The 20,853-nt window shown below is 37.8% G+C and overlaps 1 protein-coding gene across 1 annotated transcript; it reads right to left on the reverse strand.

Moving 5' to 3' along the window:
• Positions 1 to 282: 282 nt before the first annotated feature.
• On the reverse strand, positions 283 to 20,755 carry setdb1a (SET domain bifurcated histone lysine methyltransferase 1a). Its single transcript, XM_079381592.1, has 21 exons — positions 20,466 to 20,755; positions 17,765 to 17,965; positions 16,245 to 16,441; positions 16,113 to 16,138; positions 14,698 to 15,937; positions 11,996 to 12,133; positions 11,701 to 11,905; positions 11,487 to 11,560; positions 11,189 to 11,379; positions 10,711 to 10,954; positions 10,151 to 10,382; positions 9,038 to 9,272; positions 5,123 to 5,487; positions 4,502 to 4,618; positions 3,705 to 3,874; positions 3,400 to 3,627; positions 2,248 to 2,295; positions 1,337 to 1,435; positions 1,047 to 1,246; positions 859 to 947; positions 283 to 666 (listed from the first exon to the last, which is right to left on the reverse strand). Exons 2-21 carry the CDS (start codon positions 17,956 to 17,958, stop codon positions 549 to 551), a joined length of 4,410 nt encoding a protein of 1,469 aa, XP_079237718.1. The 5' UTR covers positions 17,959 to 17,965; positions 20,466 to 20,755; the 3' UTR covers positions 283 to 548.
• Positions 20,756 to 20,853: the final 98 nt, after the last annotated feature.

The following is a 20,853-nucleotide window of genomic DNA, read 5'->3' on the forward strand; positions in this document are numbered from 1 at the left end:
AATGTATTCACAAAAAGAAGAAATTGAAATAAACAAAAAAGCTGAATATATTTGAAAGGGATTAGCTTTTTTATTTTACTGCAGTAATAATTGTATTACTTTTGTTTTGTCCGATACTACAGTAAGACTAACACAATATAGACAATTTTATATATACCATTCTGTCATAAAATAACTTTTATTCCCCCTCCCCAACGTGATTATTACTTTAAGTGCCGTTCATACAGCTTTTTAACCTGCATATTTGACTTAAAATAAATGACATACAAGACAAATAGTTTTTGATATTTGCAAATTTTATTTACATTTATTAAGTGACTATTAACATTTTTTGTAGAAGTTAAAAACAATAAAAACAAACAAAACTAAAAAAAAAAAAAAGCAATGACACTTTAATATATTTTAATATACTTTTTATATTCAATGGGTCATGACTCGAATGCTTTTCCAGAACAGTGCCACAACTATGTTTCTGATGGCTTGGTAAAACGGTTTACGGTGAGAACACCTCAAGGAGAGTTTTAGTGTTTTATATTGAAAGCAGCATATCAGAGCAGCCTTCCTGTGCACCGCAAAGAGCCACAGCAGCAGAGCAGCACCTTCCCCTCCACACTGCCAACCTCATAGTTATAATCCCACGTCAACTCCGTACCCGCCTTGATGCGCCTGGGAAAGACAGACGAAAGGAAAAATGGAATAAGATAACTTTCTGGATATAACATAAAAAAAAACAAAAAAAAAACAAAAACATTAAAATAGCATTACAATAACCATTTAAAATAGCAAGAGTTTCCAAATAAAATTTGGGTCAACCACTTATTTTTAATTAATCAAGCTGGTAAGAATCAAGGCACTGACTTGCTGGCGAAGAATGCCACCCATGGAAACCGAAGGTCGTGTGTGTCGACAAAGACGTTCTGAACGAACAAATTCGGACTGCAGCTATGCTGTTGAGAGATGAGGAATTAATAGTAAAAAGTGCATAATATTTACAAACTTGTACCATTGTCGACACATCTACAGTCACAAGGCTGAGTTTGGCTTACGTTGATGAAGCGGCCGAGGTTGCCCTCTTGTCTCGCGTCAATGACGTAACAGGTATCCTCGCCGAACAGTCTGCGAGTGTTGTTGACAGTTACAGCTGTCCTCGTTTTTTCATTTTTTGCGTCCAAGGTTTCTAGAGGTTTTACTCTTCTCTGGAATGACTTTATGGCAAAGCAACGCTTTGGACCTGAGGTTTCTTCACCTACAGACACAAATTATAGACTGAGCAAATTTAATGAAACACTAAAAACATAAAATGAGGAAATTGAGAATAAAGAGAATAGAAACTGACCGTCCTTTCTCATTTGTTTGATCACTTTCTTCTGAACATCTTTATATGTTTCATGTGGCTTATGGGACAGTTTTCTCTCCCCTAAGGACATGTGATTCACTAAACAGGTAAAGAGAACAGGTTATATATACACATGTAAAAAAAAAAAAAAAAAAAACATCTGGCAAGTTTGCTACATAATAGAGCCACATGGATAATGCAAAAAGTTGCCAGATCTCAGCCTATATGCTTCATTGTCAATGCTTATAATAAATTACATGCCCTAAATGTTCATATTGTCTTACTAGTTACAAAAATAAAATAGAAATTAGTACTGTCAAACGATTATTCGCGATTAATCACATCCAAAATAATTGTTTACATAATATATATACACAGTACATACTCATATATTATGTATATACAAACAATTGCATGTATATATTTAACAAAAATTTTATGTTTATATAGTAAATATTTATATAATATAAAGTATAATAATACAAATATATGAATGTATATACACAAGTAAATATTTTCAAAATATATACTGCATGAGTGTGTATTTATATATACATAATAAATAAACAAAGTACACATACATATATTATGCTTAACTTATTGTGAATGCGTTTGACAGCACTTATAAAAATATTAGATGAAAACTTAACTAAATTAAAATTAGAACAACCAAACTAAACGAAATAAATTTATGTTGAAGCACTAAATTACTAAACGGTAAACTGGAAATAAATTTAAAATTTAAACTAAATTTAAACCTAAATAGTAATGGTTAAATGATTTAAAAAAACTAAAAACAAAACATTAACCAAATTACAATAAAAATAAAAAATACAAATAAAAGCTGATACACAATAGTAATAAAAACAATAATAGCATAGAAAAAACACTAACATAACAGTGCATCTTACCTTCCATTCCCTCTTGTTCTGTGTCCAGTTTCATAAGTTCTTCTCTTTCTATGGAAAATGCAAAAAAATAAAAAATAAAGATTTGCACTTGTTTGGCTAATGTCTTCATATGGTCGTATGGCTGAATATTTACTAGTGCTTTCAATCGATTAAAAAATTTAATTGCGTTAATCACAATCATGGACTGTGATTAAACACAAATTTAAAATACTAGGACTTACCTGTAAATGTGTTGAAATAAAGGAATGCATGACAAACTAGTTTAAGGAAACAGAACCTTTCACATCTCCGCAAAGTATGAGACATAATCCTTATTATTCTTTCTTTTTTTTCAGCCATTATCAGCCTTTATACTGGCAATAAAACGTTTACCAAGGCACATCGCTTCAATCCCTGTACACATTTACCCAACTATTATCAAAAGTATTTCTAAATAAATACAACAAAACATTTTCTTGCGACCTTACATGAAGTATTATGACAAAATGCCTTATGAAGAAGAATTGGAGCTGTTCTGCAGGTGCATTAGAGCTAATATTAGCGTCATGCTACATAAGACAATTTATGAGATTAATAGTACACTTTTACTCAGAACTCACTTTAAACCACCATCGAGTGTTTGTAATAACTTCCTTTTGCGATCACATGTGTATACACTTTGGGCGGCCGCGGTACTTTATAAAAGTAGCCCAAAAAAAACACAACCCACAGCTCTTTCATTTTTCCCGCGACTGTATTTTCAAAATAGCCCAATTGTACGGGAAAACCGCGACTCTGGCAACACTGGTTCGCTGTTACCCTTATCACATATGAGTATACAGACCTCTCGCACACTGTCGCTCTCTCTCTCCGCATTCGCTTCACTTTTGTCTAGCCTGGCGCCTCATAATCACACAATCCCTGCGTCCCAATGTGCATACTATACACCCTATTTGCCCTAAATAGTATTGAAAAATACTAATATCACACAGAACATAGGATGGATAGTGTGCACATTGGGACGCAAGCAATGATGACCTTCTGCGCTGCGTTGATGGCAAGAAGTTGGGGTCAAACCTTATCAAACGATTAATTTGCGTTAACCCGTTCAAATTTTTAGATTAATCGCATGCGTTAACATTGACAGCCCTAATATTTACACACATCACACACCTTCACCACTGCTGGAGTCGTCTTGGTAGAGAGTGTTTTTCCATAATGGCCCCGTTTTCATTGTTATGGTCTTCTTGTTGGTTTCGACCTCTGTGTCCGAGCAGTACGCCTCGCTTTCATAACCCTCTTTCAGTTTCTTCACACCCTCAATGAAGTCAAGGTTGGCCAAATATTCATTACCAGACACTGTGTCGTCTTCATTCACTCTGTCTTCGTTTACTATTTTACCTGTGAAGTGTAGATGCAGGCGATGAGGGAGGAATTTTGTTCCAATTCTGTTTCAACTAAAATTTCTGTTTACTTACCAGTGAAAACACACACGAACGTGCCCTTGGCTACATCATCTTTGCAACGGATGCCCCATCCCTTGTGCTGTGTCATGAAAAGCTCCAGCCGCAGCTGCAGACCATGCTGAACCAGCCTGTTGCTACACATTCTCGGATCACACCGGCACAAAGGGTTACACTCGTACACCCTACAGAGATGGAAAGAAAGAGTTTTGTGGGGTTTATTTAGGTGAGAAAGCTATACACTACTGTTTAAAAGTGACAGTAAAAACTTAACCTTGTTATAAATAAATGTTGCTCTTTTGAACTTTCTATCCATCAAAGAATTCTGGGAGAAAAAAAATCATCACGGTTTCCATAAAAATATTAAGCAGCACATCTGTTTTCAACATTAATAATGAGAAATGTTTCTTAAGCACCAAATCAGCATATTAAAATGATTTCAGAAGGATCATGTGACACTGAAGACTGGAGTAATGGAACTGAAAATTTAGCTTTGCATCACAGAAATAAATTAGATTTTAAAATATGCAAATAAAAAGGAGTTACTTTAAATAGTAATAATATTTCACAATACTCTTTTTACTGTATTTTTGATCAAATAAATGCAGCCTTGATGAACATAAGAGACTTTTAAAACATTGTAACCACAAACGGCAGTGTATCTAGTTATGTGCTGATCTGGAGCAGATCATTATTACAATATTTTTGACCATAAAATAAACACTGATGTGTTGCATCTGATTTTAGAGAGGCTCCACTGTAACCAAACGATAATCAGATAGAAAGAAAAAAAGACAGAGTTTGCTTCTAACCCTGTTGGCAAGGTGGTTGGCAATCTCTTATGCGTGTATCCAGCAGTAACATCCACCGGACCTGCACTGCATAGGGACGTAGCATCAATGGTCAGCTGGTGGCATGCACACTTTGACCTGTCACACACACAAATTCAAAATGTTTAACAGCAATTTCCATAATTTAAAATAAATGTTCCATGCTCAATCCAATTTACTTGTTGGCAATCTAAAATCAAAAGGTATATTCAGCCCCCTAATTCATTATTTCCAAGCCAAAAAACACCTTTTCTGGGAAGCCATATTTTGGGTATGATCTCAAGAATTATGACTGCCAGTTAGGAATTGGTGGACACAGTACATAAACAAATTAGTTTGTCTAAATGGTAAAAAAAATAAAAAAAACCGGAAAATGTTAGAATCTGCATAAAACATTTTACAAACATTTTAAGGCCACCAACAACAAATAAGCAAAAGGTGCAGCAACACACAAACTGAATGATGACTCACGAGTCTAAAGTATCTTCTGAAGTAAAGGACAACATGTCACAGATAAAGAGCTGTAAATAAACCTTTACTTTAGAGAAAATTCCTTTAATCTCAAAAATTTTCACACAAATGCAGACTCAAAAAAAAAACTACCTGTCCCGACAGCCATCTGTGCAGTCACAGCCGATCAAGAAATCTGGGCTTGTATTGACTGAAACACCCGGAGCTGGAACTCTGTCTTTGGTGTAACTGATGTTAGGAGCAAGCGTATTGTCCACTTCATTAATGCAGGGCACCGGCAACACCTCTCTGCCCTCTGATATGTCCGGCAGGTAGAGGTGAGGCTTGCTGGTTGATGTGGAAGGAGGTCGGGCACGATTCACAAGAACAAACGGGTCCATACAGAACATTTCCAGGAAAAGGAAGTCACAACGTGTTTCTAACAAGTATTCCTGCACTTCCTGCATGTCGCACAGGCTCCGCCCACACGGAGAACGATAGAAAATGTGGAAAAACACCTAAAGAGAGCAAATAATAAGAAATGTTCCTTGAGCAGCAAATCAGCATATTAGAATGATTTCTGAAAAGAAAAAAAACAAAACACTGAAGACTGGAGTAATGATGCTGAAAATTCAGATTTCACGAATATATTACATTTTAAAATATAATTAAATAGACAATATCTATTTCATGTTGTAATAATATTTAATAATATTGCCATTCTTGCTCTTTTTTTCTCAAATTCATGCAGCCATGGTGAACATAAAAGACTTCTTTCAAAAACATCAAAGGGGTCATATGACGACTCTAAAAATAACATTATTTTGTGTATTTGGTGTAATGCAGTGTGTTTAAGCGGTTTAAGGTCCAAAAAACACATTATTTTCCATATACCGTACATTATTGTTGCTACTCTCTGCCCTGCCTTTCTGAAATGCGTCGATTTTTACAATTAAGCTCATTGTTCTGAAAGGCATGGTGTGCTCTGATTGGCCAGCTATCCAGTGCGTTGTGATTGGCCGAATACCTCAAGCGTGTGACGAAAATGTTACGCCCCTAACCATAAACACACAGTGTCTCCACTACATGGTGGTGGCGGCAACAATACTACAGTGAGAATAAGTTATGCCTTCTTTCTTTGCGTAAAGATTTGGGTGGTGTTATGCAAATCATCCAACACAGTGACATAGATTTGTGGGGGCGTGTTTAAACGAGGTGTTTTAGGAAGGCGTGGACAAGTCTTAATATAAAGATTATTTCTTTGAGTTTGATACTTCAGTCTTTACAATAGGGATGCACGATATTGGATTTTTTCCAATATCCGATATGCCGATATTTTTCAACTCATTTAGGCCGATATCGATGTGCGTGACCCGTTCTGGCAAAATCAGTCGGAATGTGCAAATTTTCTAAATTAAGTTCTTTACATTTTCACATTCTCCATTAAAATACCTTCAAAATGATATATGACTTATTGGAATCGGACAAAAAAAATGACTGATGTAAAGGATTAGCCCGTATTTTAATTTAGCTTTTAGGGAATCTATTCTTTAAGATTCGATATTGATATTTACATGATTAATCGATATTAATCAAAACATCCAGCTTATACCTTGTTAACGATACCTCATTAACGACTTGTCCAGCAAGCGTTAAAATCAGTACGTTATCTCTTAACAATTCAGTTTTATTCCCGTGGCCACGATAATAACACAGAATTGATTAGGTAATTTTGAGCATAGGTAACGCAATCTTTGGCAAATAGTTTAAGACTTGAAAATCACATAGCACCAGACACAAGATTTCTTAATAAATCAAAGTTTATTTGCTACTCTACAACACTACTAAGCTACAATAACACAAAACAGAATACGTACACACAAACTCACACATTGTAATGAATTGTTTTGATCTGAAGAGAGTTTAAGGTTTTAATGCTCTTTTTCAAGAATGCTCTAACTTCAACCTGAGGGAGTCACAAGCAAGGAACTTTACTATCTTTACTCTTAAAGATGAATGCAACCAGTTTCCAACAGCATTATGAAGAATTGTTTGATTACTTGCTTTCAGTTGAGTTTGACAGCTGATCGGGTGTTTCCGCGTGGTCTCCGAGGGAACCTCCGACTGATTGGCTGCTGATGTGTCGTCGTCTGACGCGTTTCAAGGAATGCCCTTCGGTGGTTGGTTGGCTTCTTTGTGATGTGATGACGCTCGAAGTTCTTCCTTGAGTTCCTTTCGCGTAGCTTCAGACTTTCATGGGTTTCTTCAGAAGTTTGACTAAGTATTGATAGTTGTTCAATGTTCGGCCAGATGTTAATGGCTGGGAGCGCTTAACAGCGCGATCAGAGCAGGAGCCGAAGTTTCACCAGGTCAGCGTGCGAGCAAGCAAAGAGAGACACGCACCAAAGTTGGGTGTCTGTCTTTATTGGGTTGATTTCAGTTTGCCCCTTTTGCTGTTTGATCCAATCACAAGTGTTTCTGTAGGGCGGAGCCCCGCCCCGCACGGCTCAGTTTTCCGTGCGTAAATGAAGAATATGAAGTGTTTTAATCATACATTATGATGAGAAAAGTACATTTTCATCCACAACGAATTATTGCTGTCGCAACTAGCTTTCATTCAAAATCAAACAACACGTATTCAGCATACACAAAGTGCATACCTTAATTCTATATACTACATGGGTTAATGCATCGATTAACATGCTACCTTCTAAATAATCACACCAAGTATATGAAAGACGTAAGATACAACGTTAGTATGTATTGTCTATTGAGTATATTGTTTTAATAGAAATAGGAATAAAGGAATATCTGTGGGCAGAGAGTCAATAAAAGTTTGGTTGTTCTTTGCACAAGAAAAACAGGGGGGATGAAAGGGGGAGCTGTCCGGGGGTCATGAGTATATCATGTTTGTGGAGATCTGGAGATTTCCTTAGCTCGTACGTCAGATGTAAAACCGTCTCTCCTGGTTGATAACATCATTGAATTTATGCGTTAATGGTCAGGAGATCAGGGAGAGCCTTTCCAGATGCATTCCAGATTTTTCCACACATATATCCTTTGTTTTAGGGGTCTCGTGAGACGTTAAGGAGAGCAGAGCAGGATGCTTGGGCGCGGTGCTGGTCGTTAATTAATTTTACGGCCGCAGATAGTGAAAAGAGCAAGTTTAACCCCTCAGAAAGATGCAGTGTTAACCCAAACATTTTGTTTTAAGATTTAACATTTGTTGATGGTCTAAAGCAAAAGAGTTGTAAAAGTTCTGAAAATCTTTTAGAGCTTATGATTTATTTAAAAATAAAACCTATTACACATTAATGAATAACTCAGTATATATAAAATTATTTAATTTACAAGTGTCATGTTTGTAATTTTTTGTTCATGTAAGCTAGCTTCAGACCTTTAAATCAAAACATACACATTATTTTACAACATAAATTACTACTTTATTTAATCAGAAACAGTCTAAATGTTATTTGTGTAGGCTATTTTACTTTTAATTGAATAAGTAGGAGGCCAACAGATTAAAACTCCTTACCGAATGGGCTTTAGGTAAGGAGGTTGACATGGGAGGCTGACACTGCTGCCGCTGCACGTGCTATTACTGTTACACAGAAAGCATCATTCTGTACGTGCATTCACTGATTAAATGCAGCTATCCAAAACAGTGGATCTAATCATCATTCAGACAAAACTTTGCTTCAAGAATGAGCCACAATGCTGACGTGATCTAATCACTAGCACCCCCTGAGCACATGCAAGTTAATGTATTCCACTTATCGGCAAGATACATCGGCATAATATTTCATATTAGGCCAATGCCGATATTTACATTTAAAGTCATTATCGGCCGATAATCGATATCAGTCCGATAATATTGTGCATCTCTACTTTACAACTTTATGGATCTTGTATATGCACGAACAGCTTGTAACACTCGAAAGACAAAGGAAAACTTGATATCGCATCATATGACCCCTTTAAAAAAATCTTAGCACTGCCAAAGCTTTCACCAGTAGTGTAGAGAGTAGTTGACAACCAAATGGAGTAACTTCCTCAAACGCCACCCACCTTTCCATCGATGCGCCTTCTAGCCGTCATTCGCCGAAACTTAAAAAGCAGTGGTATAAGAAGTGGATTTTCCCCACGATGCATGTCGACTTGAGACGGTCTCACCCCATCCAGACATGCTGGACAACAGCGATGATGCAAGTATATGGACTTGTACTGCTGTTGCATTAAAACGCAATCTTCTTCCTCAGAAACATACTCTTCTTCCTCATCAGGGGCAGGTCTTTTTGCACTTCTAGAATATAGAGCCCAATATGATGTGGTTGGTGATTAGTATTCCAAATCATTCTGTATATAAAGAAATAGTTCGCCCAAAAATGAAAATTGGCTGAAAATCGATTCACCCCCAGGCCATCCAAGTGCAAGAGATTTGGAGAAATTTAGCATTACATCACTTGCTTACCAGTGGATCCACTGCAGTGAATGGGTGCCGTCAGAATGAGAGTCCAAACAGCTGATAAAAACATCGACAATAATTCACAAGTAATCCACACGACTTCAGTCCATCAATAACTTGTGAATAGCTGTTTTAACCTAAAACCATCACTTCTGGACAAAATATATCTTTAATCCATAATAACGCTTCCTCCAGTGACAAAGCCCCTCCCCTTTTGTCCTCTCACATCAAACTCCACAGACATGTTTATTTGGAACTGCTTTGGACTGTTTTTGCTTTAAATAGCACTTGATCTGTGCATATTTGTCTCCTGACTCAAACAAGATAACTTTTTCAACAGAGAAAGAAATGTTATGAATAGAGAACTTGTATTTAGCCAGAAACAATGGTTTGAAGTTACACATCTTAATAAGGTATTTTTCTTACAAACACACAGCTTTTCACTTCACAAGATAACTGTACAGTTAATTGATGGACTGGAGTGGTGTTAATTACTTGTAGATTATGGTGATGTTTTTATCAGCTGTTTGGACTCTCAGTCTGACGGCACCAATTCACTGGTAAACAAGCAATGTAATACTACATTTTCCCAAATCTGTTCCAATGAAGAAACAAAATCAATCTACATCTTGGGTGGCCTGAGGGTCAGTAAATTTTCAGCAAATTTTTATTTTTGGGTGAACTATTCCTTTAACTGGGACAAGTCCATTACTCACCTTAAATTTGAGACAGCTCGTAAGACAGGTGAAAGCATTGTCAACCTCTGGAGAATGACCTTTGGCTGGAAAGCAGCCGACATGATCTTATGAGGGCTAACAGATAATGTTTTGGTGACTGTATCAGATTGTCGGGTGACCCGCACAGGAGATACAGCTGTTGAGGTGACAGTCGCTGAGGGAACTGCTGTTGAGAAGGGAGTTGTGTTGCACTGAAGCGTGGCATTTCCTGCTAAAAAACAGAGTTGAGCATGAATTGTATTACATTACAAAAATAGATAAATATGCTGTTCTCCTAAACCTATTAACTTTTTTTAAATAAAAAGAAACTTGAATATTTAAATAAAATAATACACAAAAAATGTAATCAAATGTTTCAAGAGATTAACAGTGCAAAACAACACGACTGCATTTTCTTTGTTTTGTAAACTAAATATTGAGTTTTGTCATATTGATAATGAGCATGTTCAATATCCCAATGTATTACTGAATACTTGCACGTGTCTATGTGGGAACGTGCATAAAAGAGGCAGGATGTACATAAAACACAAAAAGTCTACCTGTTATAGCAGGCTGTTGTGTTTTCTGTTGAGATGGCTGTTGTGGTTCCTGTTGAACAGATTGTTGTGCTTTCTGTTGAGGTTGTTGCTGCTGCGTTTTCTGTTGAGGTGGCTGTTGTGGTTTATGTTGTGTGTTCTGTAGAGGATTTGTCTGCGGTTTATCTTTATCCAGGCGTTTCTTGATATTTACAATGTGTTCCAACCTGTCTGAGCCTTTATAAATCCACTCTTTCTGCTTGTCTTTCTGAAAAAAACAACAACAACAACAACATTTATTAGCATCGAAATGGCTAATCTGTCAGTGGGGTTAAGTGAATTGACAGTGGGAAAACTTATGAAATGCACTTCAGAATATGAAATGCTGTGACATTCCCAAGAAGTACCCTTAGTCTTTCATTTTCCTTAGTATAAAGACACTAAATTGTAAAATACCAGGTTCACAAAGAAATCTGGCATCCCTCAATGGATTCATTTTCACCTTAAAGCAGATCTGGATCAGGCTGCCATCCAACTGGAGCACCGTGCAGGACTCAAACTTGCCATTCCGTATTGCCTTGGTGTCTTGCCCCGCGCGGAGCACCACAGCAATGGCGTTGGGATAGACATGAAGATATTCCTTCAGCTGCAATTGCAATGTCTCATTCTCAATGTCCCTCCACACCTTTTTCACTGCAAATCATTTTTTTTTTATTATAAATAAAAAAGTGATTATATGGGGTCTTAAAATAACTGACTGAAATGGAGTAATAAAGAAATTAAGAAAGAGAATTTCTCACATTGTTTGCAGACAACACGAAGGTCTGGAAGTGCCAGGTAAGCTGCATGACCATCATCATAAAACACCAAGAACCTAATAGAAACATTTAACAAAATAGATGTTATGAATTTTTATTTTCATGTTCCATGAAAGAACAAAAAAAAAAAAAAAAAAAAAAAAAAGATTATGAATGCCCTGAGGATAAAAGAACTATCCCTTGACCATGAATTCACCTCATGCGATTCTTGCGCTCAGGAAGCTCAACCAATACGGCAGCATTAAACGAGGCCTTTCCTTCATCATCTTTGCTGCTGACCACAACACGACAGCCAATAAACAAATCCTTGAGTATGGGAGGCTGCAGAGAGGCCACATGATAAGCAGGCAGCACAATTTCTTTACCACTTTTAAACTCCACCTTATATCTGAGGCCATCCTCTAAAAGGAAAGAAAAATGAGACAGGTCACAAATTATATTTCCGCCTTCATTTTAAAGGTTTGTGAATTTACAAACTAGGTCAGTCTTACCTTCTTTTTGGACTTCTTGTACTGTTCCTTTACACCACAAGTTATGTTTAATTTTCCCCAAAACTCCCATGCCAACTTTAAGTATGATCTCTTTATGTTCTTGTTGCTTGGAGGACTCACTGGATGAAGACTTGCAACCTAAGAAGATCAGTGACAGAGGACAAATAAATACTGTTACTGTATGTAATCAGTAACGTATAAATCACAATAAACTTATTTTTGACATTCAACTGCATAGTGTTCCAAATATTAACCAAATATTAGTAATATATATATATATATATATATATATATATATATATATATATATATATATATATATGCAGTATCTCACAGAAATGAGTACACCCCTCACATTTTTGTAAATATTTTATTATATCTTTTCATGTGACAACAGTGAAGAAATGACACTTTGCTAGAATGTAAAGTAGTGAGTGTACAGCTTGTATAACAGTATAAATTTGCTTTTCCCTCAAAATAACTCACACAGCCATTAATGTCTAAACCGCTGGCCACAAAAGTGAGTACACCCCTAAGTGAAAATGTCCAAATTGGGCCCAATTAGCCATTTTCTCTCCCCGGTGTCATGTGACTCGTTAGTGTTACAAGGTCTCATGTGTGAATGGGGAGCAGGTGTGTTAATTTTGGTGTTATCGCTCTCACTCTCCCATACTGGTCACTGGAAGTTCAACATGGCACCTCATGGCAAAGATCTCTCTGAGGATCTGAAAAAAAGAATTGTTGCTCTACATAAAGATGGCGTAGGCTATGAGAAGATTGCCAAGACCCTGAAATGGAGCTGCAGCACGGTGGCCAAGACCATACAGCGGTTTAACAGGACAGGTTCCACTCAGAACAGGCCTCGCCATGGTCGACCAAAGAAGTTGAGTGCATGTGCTCAGCGTCATATCCAGAGGTTGTGTTTGGGAAATAGACGTATGAGTGCTGCCAGCATTGTGGCAGAGGTTGAAGGGGTGGGGGGTCAGCCTGTCAGTACTCAGACCATACGTCTCACACTGCATCAAATTGGTCTGCATGGCTGTCGTCCCAGAAGCAAGTCTCTTCTAAAGATGATGCACAAGAAAGCCTGCAAACAGTGCTGCAGTGTGTGGTGGCAACCAGGTGAGGAGTACAAAGACAAGTCTGTCTTGGCTACAGTCAAGCATGGTGGTGGGAGTGTCATGGCCTGGGGCTGCATGAGTGCTGCCGGCACTGGGGAGCTACAGTTCATTGAGGGAACCATGAATGCCAACATGTACTGTGACATACTGAAGCAGAGACTGGGCCGCAGGGCAGTATTCCGTCATGATAACGACCTCAAACACACCTCAAAGACGACCACTGCCTTGCTAAAGAAGCTGAGGGTAAAGGTGATGGACTGGCCAAGCATGTCTCCAGACCTAAACCCTATTGAGCATCTGTGGGGCATCCTCAAATGGAAGGTGGAGGAGCGCAAGGTCTCTAACATCCACCAGCTCCGTGATGTCGTCATGGAGTGGAAGAGGACTCCAGTGGCAACCTGTGACGCTCTGGTGAACTCTATGCCCAAGAGGGTTAAGGCAGTGCTGTAAAATAATGGTGGCCACACAAAATATTGACACTTTGGGCCCAATTTGGACATTTTCACTTAGGGATTTCACTTTTGTGGCCAGCGGTTTAGACATTAATGGCTGTGTGTTGAGTTATTTTGAGGGAACAGCAAATTTACACTGTTATACAAGCTGTACACTCACTACTTTACATTGTAGCAAAGTGTCATTTCTTCAGTGTTGTCACATGAAAAGATTTAATAAAATATTTACAAAAATGTGAGGGGTGTACTTACTTCTGTGAGATACTGTTTATATATATATATATATATATATATATATATATATATATATATATATATACACACACACACACAACTTGTTTTAAAGTTTGGGTTCGGTAAGCTTTTTTTTTATGTCATTGAAAGCCTTGGTGAGTCTCTTATGCACACCAAGGCTGCATTTATTTGATCAAAAATAGTGTATAAACAGTAATATTGTGATATAGTATTACTTATCTATTATAAACGATTATTTTACTCTATATTTAAAATGCAATTTATTAATGTAAATAAATTTCCTTTTCAGTAAAACTCCAGCAGTTTCAGTGTCACGTTCCTGCAGAAATCATTCTAATACGCTGATTTGCTGCTCAAGAAACAATTCTTATTATTAGCAGTGTTGAAAAGAGTTGTGCTGCTTCATATTTTTGTGAAAACTCAGATATCTTTTTTTTCCCAAGATTACTTGATGAATAGCAAAAGAACAGCATCTATTTGAAATAGAAATATTTTGTAACAATGTCACTTTTGATCATTATAAGGCATCCTTGCTAAATGAATGCATTGATTTCTTAATAAAAATGTAACGACCACAAAAAAACGGTTGTGTATTTTCTCTTTTTATTATTATTATTATTATTGGATAGACAGGAAAGCATTTGGTCGAGCGAGGGGAGCGAGATCGGCAAAGGAACTCAAGACGGGAATCGTACGCGAGTCACCGTGAGTGCAGTTGCGCTGTATGTCAACGCACTAAACACGAGGCTATTGGCGACGATAACGGTTGTGTATTTTTTAATTAAAATGTATGACAGAAACCATAATGTAAGATTATTCATAACAGATTAGTTCTGATAATATACTGTAATATGAACTGAAAAATAACGCTTACTTCCGTCAGGACTGGAAGGTTCTGCAGAAGCATCATTGCTGCTGGCATCATCATCATTATCGACAGATGACTGGGGTTGTGATTTAGGGCGTTCAAAATCACTGTCTCTCAATGACTTTGATTGTAATTTAGGGGGTTCATAATCACTGTCTGACGATGACTCTGACTGCGACTCAGGGGGTTCATAATCACTGTCAGCAGGACTAGCAAATAAGTCCTCTGTGTCAGAGGGTTCATCATTACTTTCTGCAGGCGATTGCGCTCTTGTTGTTTCCGTTTGTGGGCTGGAAGTGCTGCTTACAGGCGCAGAGTTTTTTGAAGATCTCAGCCTAGTCGTTGGACATTTCTCCGTTACAGAGGGTTTGTCAGATTTGCTCCTTGATTTTGGCTGTCCAGTCTCATCTGTGGAATCCGAATCATGGCTGCCATTAGTTTCAGCTTCTTCAGAATTGCTCAGCAGTGATGCCACTTCAGGAGGAGTCTCTGTGGCACTAGTTTTCAGGATTTCAGGAGAAGTCATCACAGACAAGGTAAGTTTAGTGTTACTTGTTGCTTTGTAATATGAATGAAGGCTGCTTGACTTTACTGAATCACTTTCAAGCAAAGACATTTCAGGAGTTAATGCTCTCAACTGATGTTCAGTCTTAATTGATGCAATGGATGGAATTTTGAAAGGTTTTGAAGTGCTTGGAGGCAAAGTCATTTCTGACTTTATAACCGTCAACTGAGGCTCAGTCTTTATTGTTGGTATGGATCCAAATTGAGAACTGGCAAATGTTTCTGGTGTTTCTGAAGGACTCACTGCTGTCAATTGAGGTTCAGTCTTAATTAATTTTAAGGATGGAGAATTAAGAGTAGCAGAAATTTCAGGTTGTTTTGAAATGTTCATTTCCCAAGGGGTTAATGCTGTCAGTTGTGGTTCAGTCTTAATTGTTGGTTTAGAATCTGACTTATGACCGGCAATAGGTTTGTATTGTTCTGAATTGCAGAGAAGAGAGGGCATTTCAGGTACTTTCGGTAAAGATTCGGTCTTAACTATTGCAATAGGGTTTTCAGGTATTTCCAGCTTTGGTGTGACATTTTCAGAACGGCTGGTCTCAGGGGTCGAGGCTGATGAGGGTCTGTTTGAGACTTTAGATGATGATGATGCAGCACTCATGGAGGAAGTTTTGTTTACCATATGGACTAAATCCTGAACGAGTCTGGATGACTTCTGAATGGCCACAGTCACCTTTTCAAGCTAAAAGAAAATAATAAATCAAGACAAAAATCACAGAAAATAAAAACAGAAAGAATGAAAAACAGGCCGAAACCCAGAAAGAATGACACAGGGAAACAGACAAAGGCAGACAAAATAATTAAATGTATAAATCAAAGAAAAATGGATGAAAACAATAATTTTTAAAAATCCTCACCATTGGTTCCAAGGTTTCTTTGGTGGCTGCAAGAGAAAAAACAAAAGTGGTATTAGATTTTTTTTATTACAACGCCACAATTTACAATATTTATATTTCCGAGCACTTTCCATTAAAATGTATGTCACTTACCTCCCAGATCAATGACAACGATATCGTCATCATCTCCATTTAGCACACTATTTTCCTGCTTATCCTCCTCATCTGTAATATGAATGATGTCCTGTGGTTCTCTTCCTCCTCCCTCCTCCTCTGAATCTTCATCTCGGTATTCCAGTCCCAGCATTCCATAAAGACCCTTCATCACTGACTCACACTCAAGGACTGACCTGATGCAGACACAAAACACAGTCAAATGGCTCTTGGGCATTTATGCGTTTCATTGATGCATCTAAAGCTTTTGATCGGGTTAACCATGCTAAGTTATTTTTTAAAATGAGACGAAGAGGGGTGCCAGAATACATTGTGAGAATCCTGGCTTATTGGTATGCCCACCAGTAAAATGGGGCAATGAGGTCTCAGCCCCTTTTGGGGTTAGTAACGGCGTGAGACAAGGAGGGATTTTGTCCCCAACTCTGTCTAATCTTTATATGGATGAGCTATCTGAACGTTTGAATGTCTGTAAAACTGGTTGTATGATTGGGAATACTTTAGTGAATCATATTATGTATGCAGATGATCTTGTGGTGTTTAGTCCTAGCACTGCTGGTCTTCAACAGCTTTTAGCTATGTGTTCTGATGGTCTTGAACATGATATTTTATATAATCCTGATAAGAGTGTGGTTATGATTTGCAGAACGAAGGAGGATAAAAGTATACATTTTCTTGTCTATCAAGAGTCTCACTGTGTGTGCGAAAGTAAAATACCTTGGACATTTTATCACTGAACACATGACAGATGATGAGGATATTGAAAGGCAACACCGTATGATGTATACGCAGGCGAATATACTTTTACTTAAGTTTAGTTTCTGTTCAGATGAGGTGAAAGTGTCACTTTTCAAAGCATATTGTACAACACGTTATACTGCTCATTTGTGGTGTAACTACAGAACATCTAGTTTACAGAAGCTGCAAGTAGCTTATAATGATGCAATGAGAATCTTACTAAGGAGACCTAGATGGCATAGTGCAAGTGAAATGTTTGTGAGTGCAAGAGTAATCACTTTTAAAGCACTGTTACGAAATCTTATGTATAGATTTATCTGCCGTCTTAATGCTTCTAAAAATTAGATTATTGTGGGTTTATCATATATAGGGGTTAGTACAGTATCAGTCAAAGCTGTGGAGACACTGGTTTTGCTGTATTTTGTAACTCTTTATGTCTGTGATAGATGCTATGGGTTGTTTATGTAGTCTATTGTCTTTTCTTTTAATCTGGACCTTGAGTCTGTAATAAAGTTTGATTGATTGGGCAGTCGTGGCGTAATAGTTAGTGAGTTGGACTTGCGAGTTCGATTCTCAGGTCCGGCAGGTATTGTCGGGGGGGGGGGGGAATGTACAGCGCTCTCTCCACGTTCAATACCACAACTGAGGTGCCCTTGAGAACCCCCGTGTGTGTGCTCACTGCTGTGCACTTAGGATGGGTTAAATGCAGAGTATGGGTAACGTCAATTTCACTTTCAGAGACTGTCATCAACACAACAACTCACTCGCAGGCATTGCTGTACAGAAAGCGGGTGCAAGTGGCTTCCGTCTCCTTCTGCTTCACCCAGTCCTCCACCCGCACCAGTTGTTCACGTCTCTGCATCAGATGAGGGTTTCGTTCCACCTCAGCCTGGATCCAACGCTGCAGGTCATCCTTTGTCATTCTCAGGAGGTTATCATCATCTTTTCTGCTACTCATGGCTTCACTGTTGGAGCAACATATTGATAAAGGTCAATCGCCAATAACTGCACAAAATTTGCTCATAGTATGTTGAGCATCATACACTACATAACTATTTTTCAGTTTTGATATTTTGCATTATTTCAGTTTAAAGGAATACCTGACCCAAAAATGTACCTTCAGGGCATTCAAGACATATATATAAGTTTGAACAGATTTGGGGAAATTTAGATTTACGTCACTTTCTCACCAAATGAATCCTCTGCAGGGAATGGGTGCCATCAGAATGAGAGTGCAAACAGCTGATAATAACATCAAAATAATCCCCACGACTTCAGTCCATCAATTAACACCTTGTGAAGTCCATCAAATAACATCTTGTGAAGACATTTTCAAACCAGCCGTTCTGAAAATGTCACACCAAAGCTGGAAATACCTGAAAACCCTATTGCAATAGTTAAGACCGAATCTTTACCGAAAGTACTATTGTGTAATTTAGCAGTAAAATATAGAAATGTTATTATTTTACTAAAAAGAGAATGTAAATCATGGAAGCAATCAATATATTGGATAATGTGTTAAATTAGTCTAAAACTGAATATATGCATATAGACTGTGAGTTCACATGAGCAGTGGTGGAAAATTCCAGAACAGAATGTCAGGTGAGGACATCAAGGACATTGAGAAGAATGAAATCACCTCCAACCAATGGGAGGCCAGATATCTTAAAAAGGGGAGCTTCAGCAATATTCCACCATTAGATAACGGACTGGGAGGGCTGCAAAATATTGGTGGCAGGCCAAATAAGATATGGCCAATAAAAAAATAGAAAGCGCCAACCTTGATACATTGTTGATAGTAAGAGTGTATAAAATGTGGCATCTGAACAAACAAAGACTAGAGAGACGGTGGATGTGGCGGCTGTCTTTCTCGGCTTTGTTACTCTGTGTAATAAAGTCTACCTTTGGCACCTGAAACTCTGCTGTTTTGAGCCTCTCTGACTGCACTGACTGAGACCCAGACGAACAACAACCTCTCTGGGCCACGACAGTACCTGAAATGCCCTCTCTTCTCGGCAATTCAGAACAATACAAACCTATTGCCGGTATTGTATAATTTTGTTTACTCACTATAGCATTATCTTATTCAAAATGTTAGACATGTTTAAGAATGTAATCCATGTACTATTCTATGCAAAGTGTGATATCCTAATATCAGTTACTATTATACTGGATGTCTAAATACTGATTATGGGTCTTGGAGTGCCATCTACTGGCCATACTGATTATAAGTCTTTAAGGGCCATGCACTGGTCAAAGTGCAGGTGTTACCAGTGAACTTAGAATAACCCGAGGAACTTTGGGTGATTTCCAGAATATGACGAATATGACAGATACATGTAAACAACTGTGATGTATGTCTTCTGGGATCACTGCCAACCAATGGGAGTGATGGAATAAAGAACTTTTTACTTTTTAAAAATGGCGGATCTGGCCAGACGCCACCATTAAAAATTGGACTAGGTAGGCTAGTAATTAATTGTAGTAAATCAGACAGACATAACCAATAAAAAAAAACAGGAACTACCAAATTTGGGCCGTAAAAAGTGCATATATGAAGATGTACCAACACTGAGAGCTCAGAGACAGTTGATGTGGCGGCTGTGTTCTCGGCTTTGTTATTAATAAAGTCTTTTCTTTCACATTTGAAACTCTGCTGTTTTGAGCCTTTCTAATTGCACCAACTGAGATCCAGACGAGAACTACTCCGGCGTGCCACGACACCGGTCATAAGTCAGATTCTAAACCAACAATTAAGACTGAACCACAACTGACATCAAATGTTTGTAATAATAATTAAAAAAAAAAAAATCATAAAGATGTTTCTAACTTCAAATGACTCTCATTCTGATGGCACCCATTCACTACAGAGAATCCACTGTTGAGCAAGTGATGTGATAAAAAAGAAACTCATCTACAGCTTACATTTTACAATTACCAAATTGTGCCATAAGTCAAACATATTAAGGTTCTGCAATATATAAATATATTGTGGAAACTTAAATTCCTGTAGAGCTGCTTTGCAACGATTTGTATCGTAAAAAGCGCTATACAAATAAACTTGAATTGAATTTTCAAGAGATTTTATTTTTTAGGGTGAACTACTCCTTTAATTTGGATTTGACGTCACATTGGGACCTAAAAAATAAAGCTCTATTCTGTTTTTCATGTTTAAGTATTTGTAAAATATCTGTAACGCACATAATGTATAAACACCTCTTGAACAGGCACATAGTGTGAATCAGAGGATGCAAATGTCCTGCATTCAACACATGGCCAATACTCCTGATTGGCACTTGATTGAACTGTAAAGAGGCGTGACAAATGGAGGAAATAAAAATAAAACCTAATAACTTCCTTTTATATTGACCAAAATTAAGGCCTAATAAATCACATGTGGCTACTCTTTGCTAGCAATACAGCAACCGCGTAAGGCAAGAAAATAACACAAAGTGACATACATACCGTCTAGTTCCCCAACTTGCTGCTGTAGTATGTTTGAATCCTGAAGACACTCATAAATCAAAAAGCGCGCAGCGGCAGGATTATATGGCGGACACTGTTCCGCGTGTTTATAAGCACAAAGTCTGCCAGTACTGCAAGGAAGACTCTTTATGGATTGCCTACAATCTCCGACATCATATGAAAAACTAAAAAGTGCGTAATAAAACTACTAAAAACGCATTGAGGTAAACAATAACCAGCCTGTTACTGTATCTGTGCGCTGGCGGACGCAGTCGCAGTCTACAAGAGACATTCTGATTGGTCCAGTGCACGTTGACGCGGGAGGGTTAACCACGCCCACATCAACTAGGTGGACTTTAAGCGTAATTTAAGTATGCTAGGTCTAAAT

Source organism: Barbus barbus, assembly GCF_936440315.1.
Source record: "Barbus barbus genome assembly, chromosome: 27".
Classification (NCBI taxonomy): domain Eukaryota; kingdom Metazoa; phylum Chordata; class Actinopteri; order Cypriniformes; family Cyprinidae; genus Barbus; species Barbus barbus.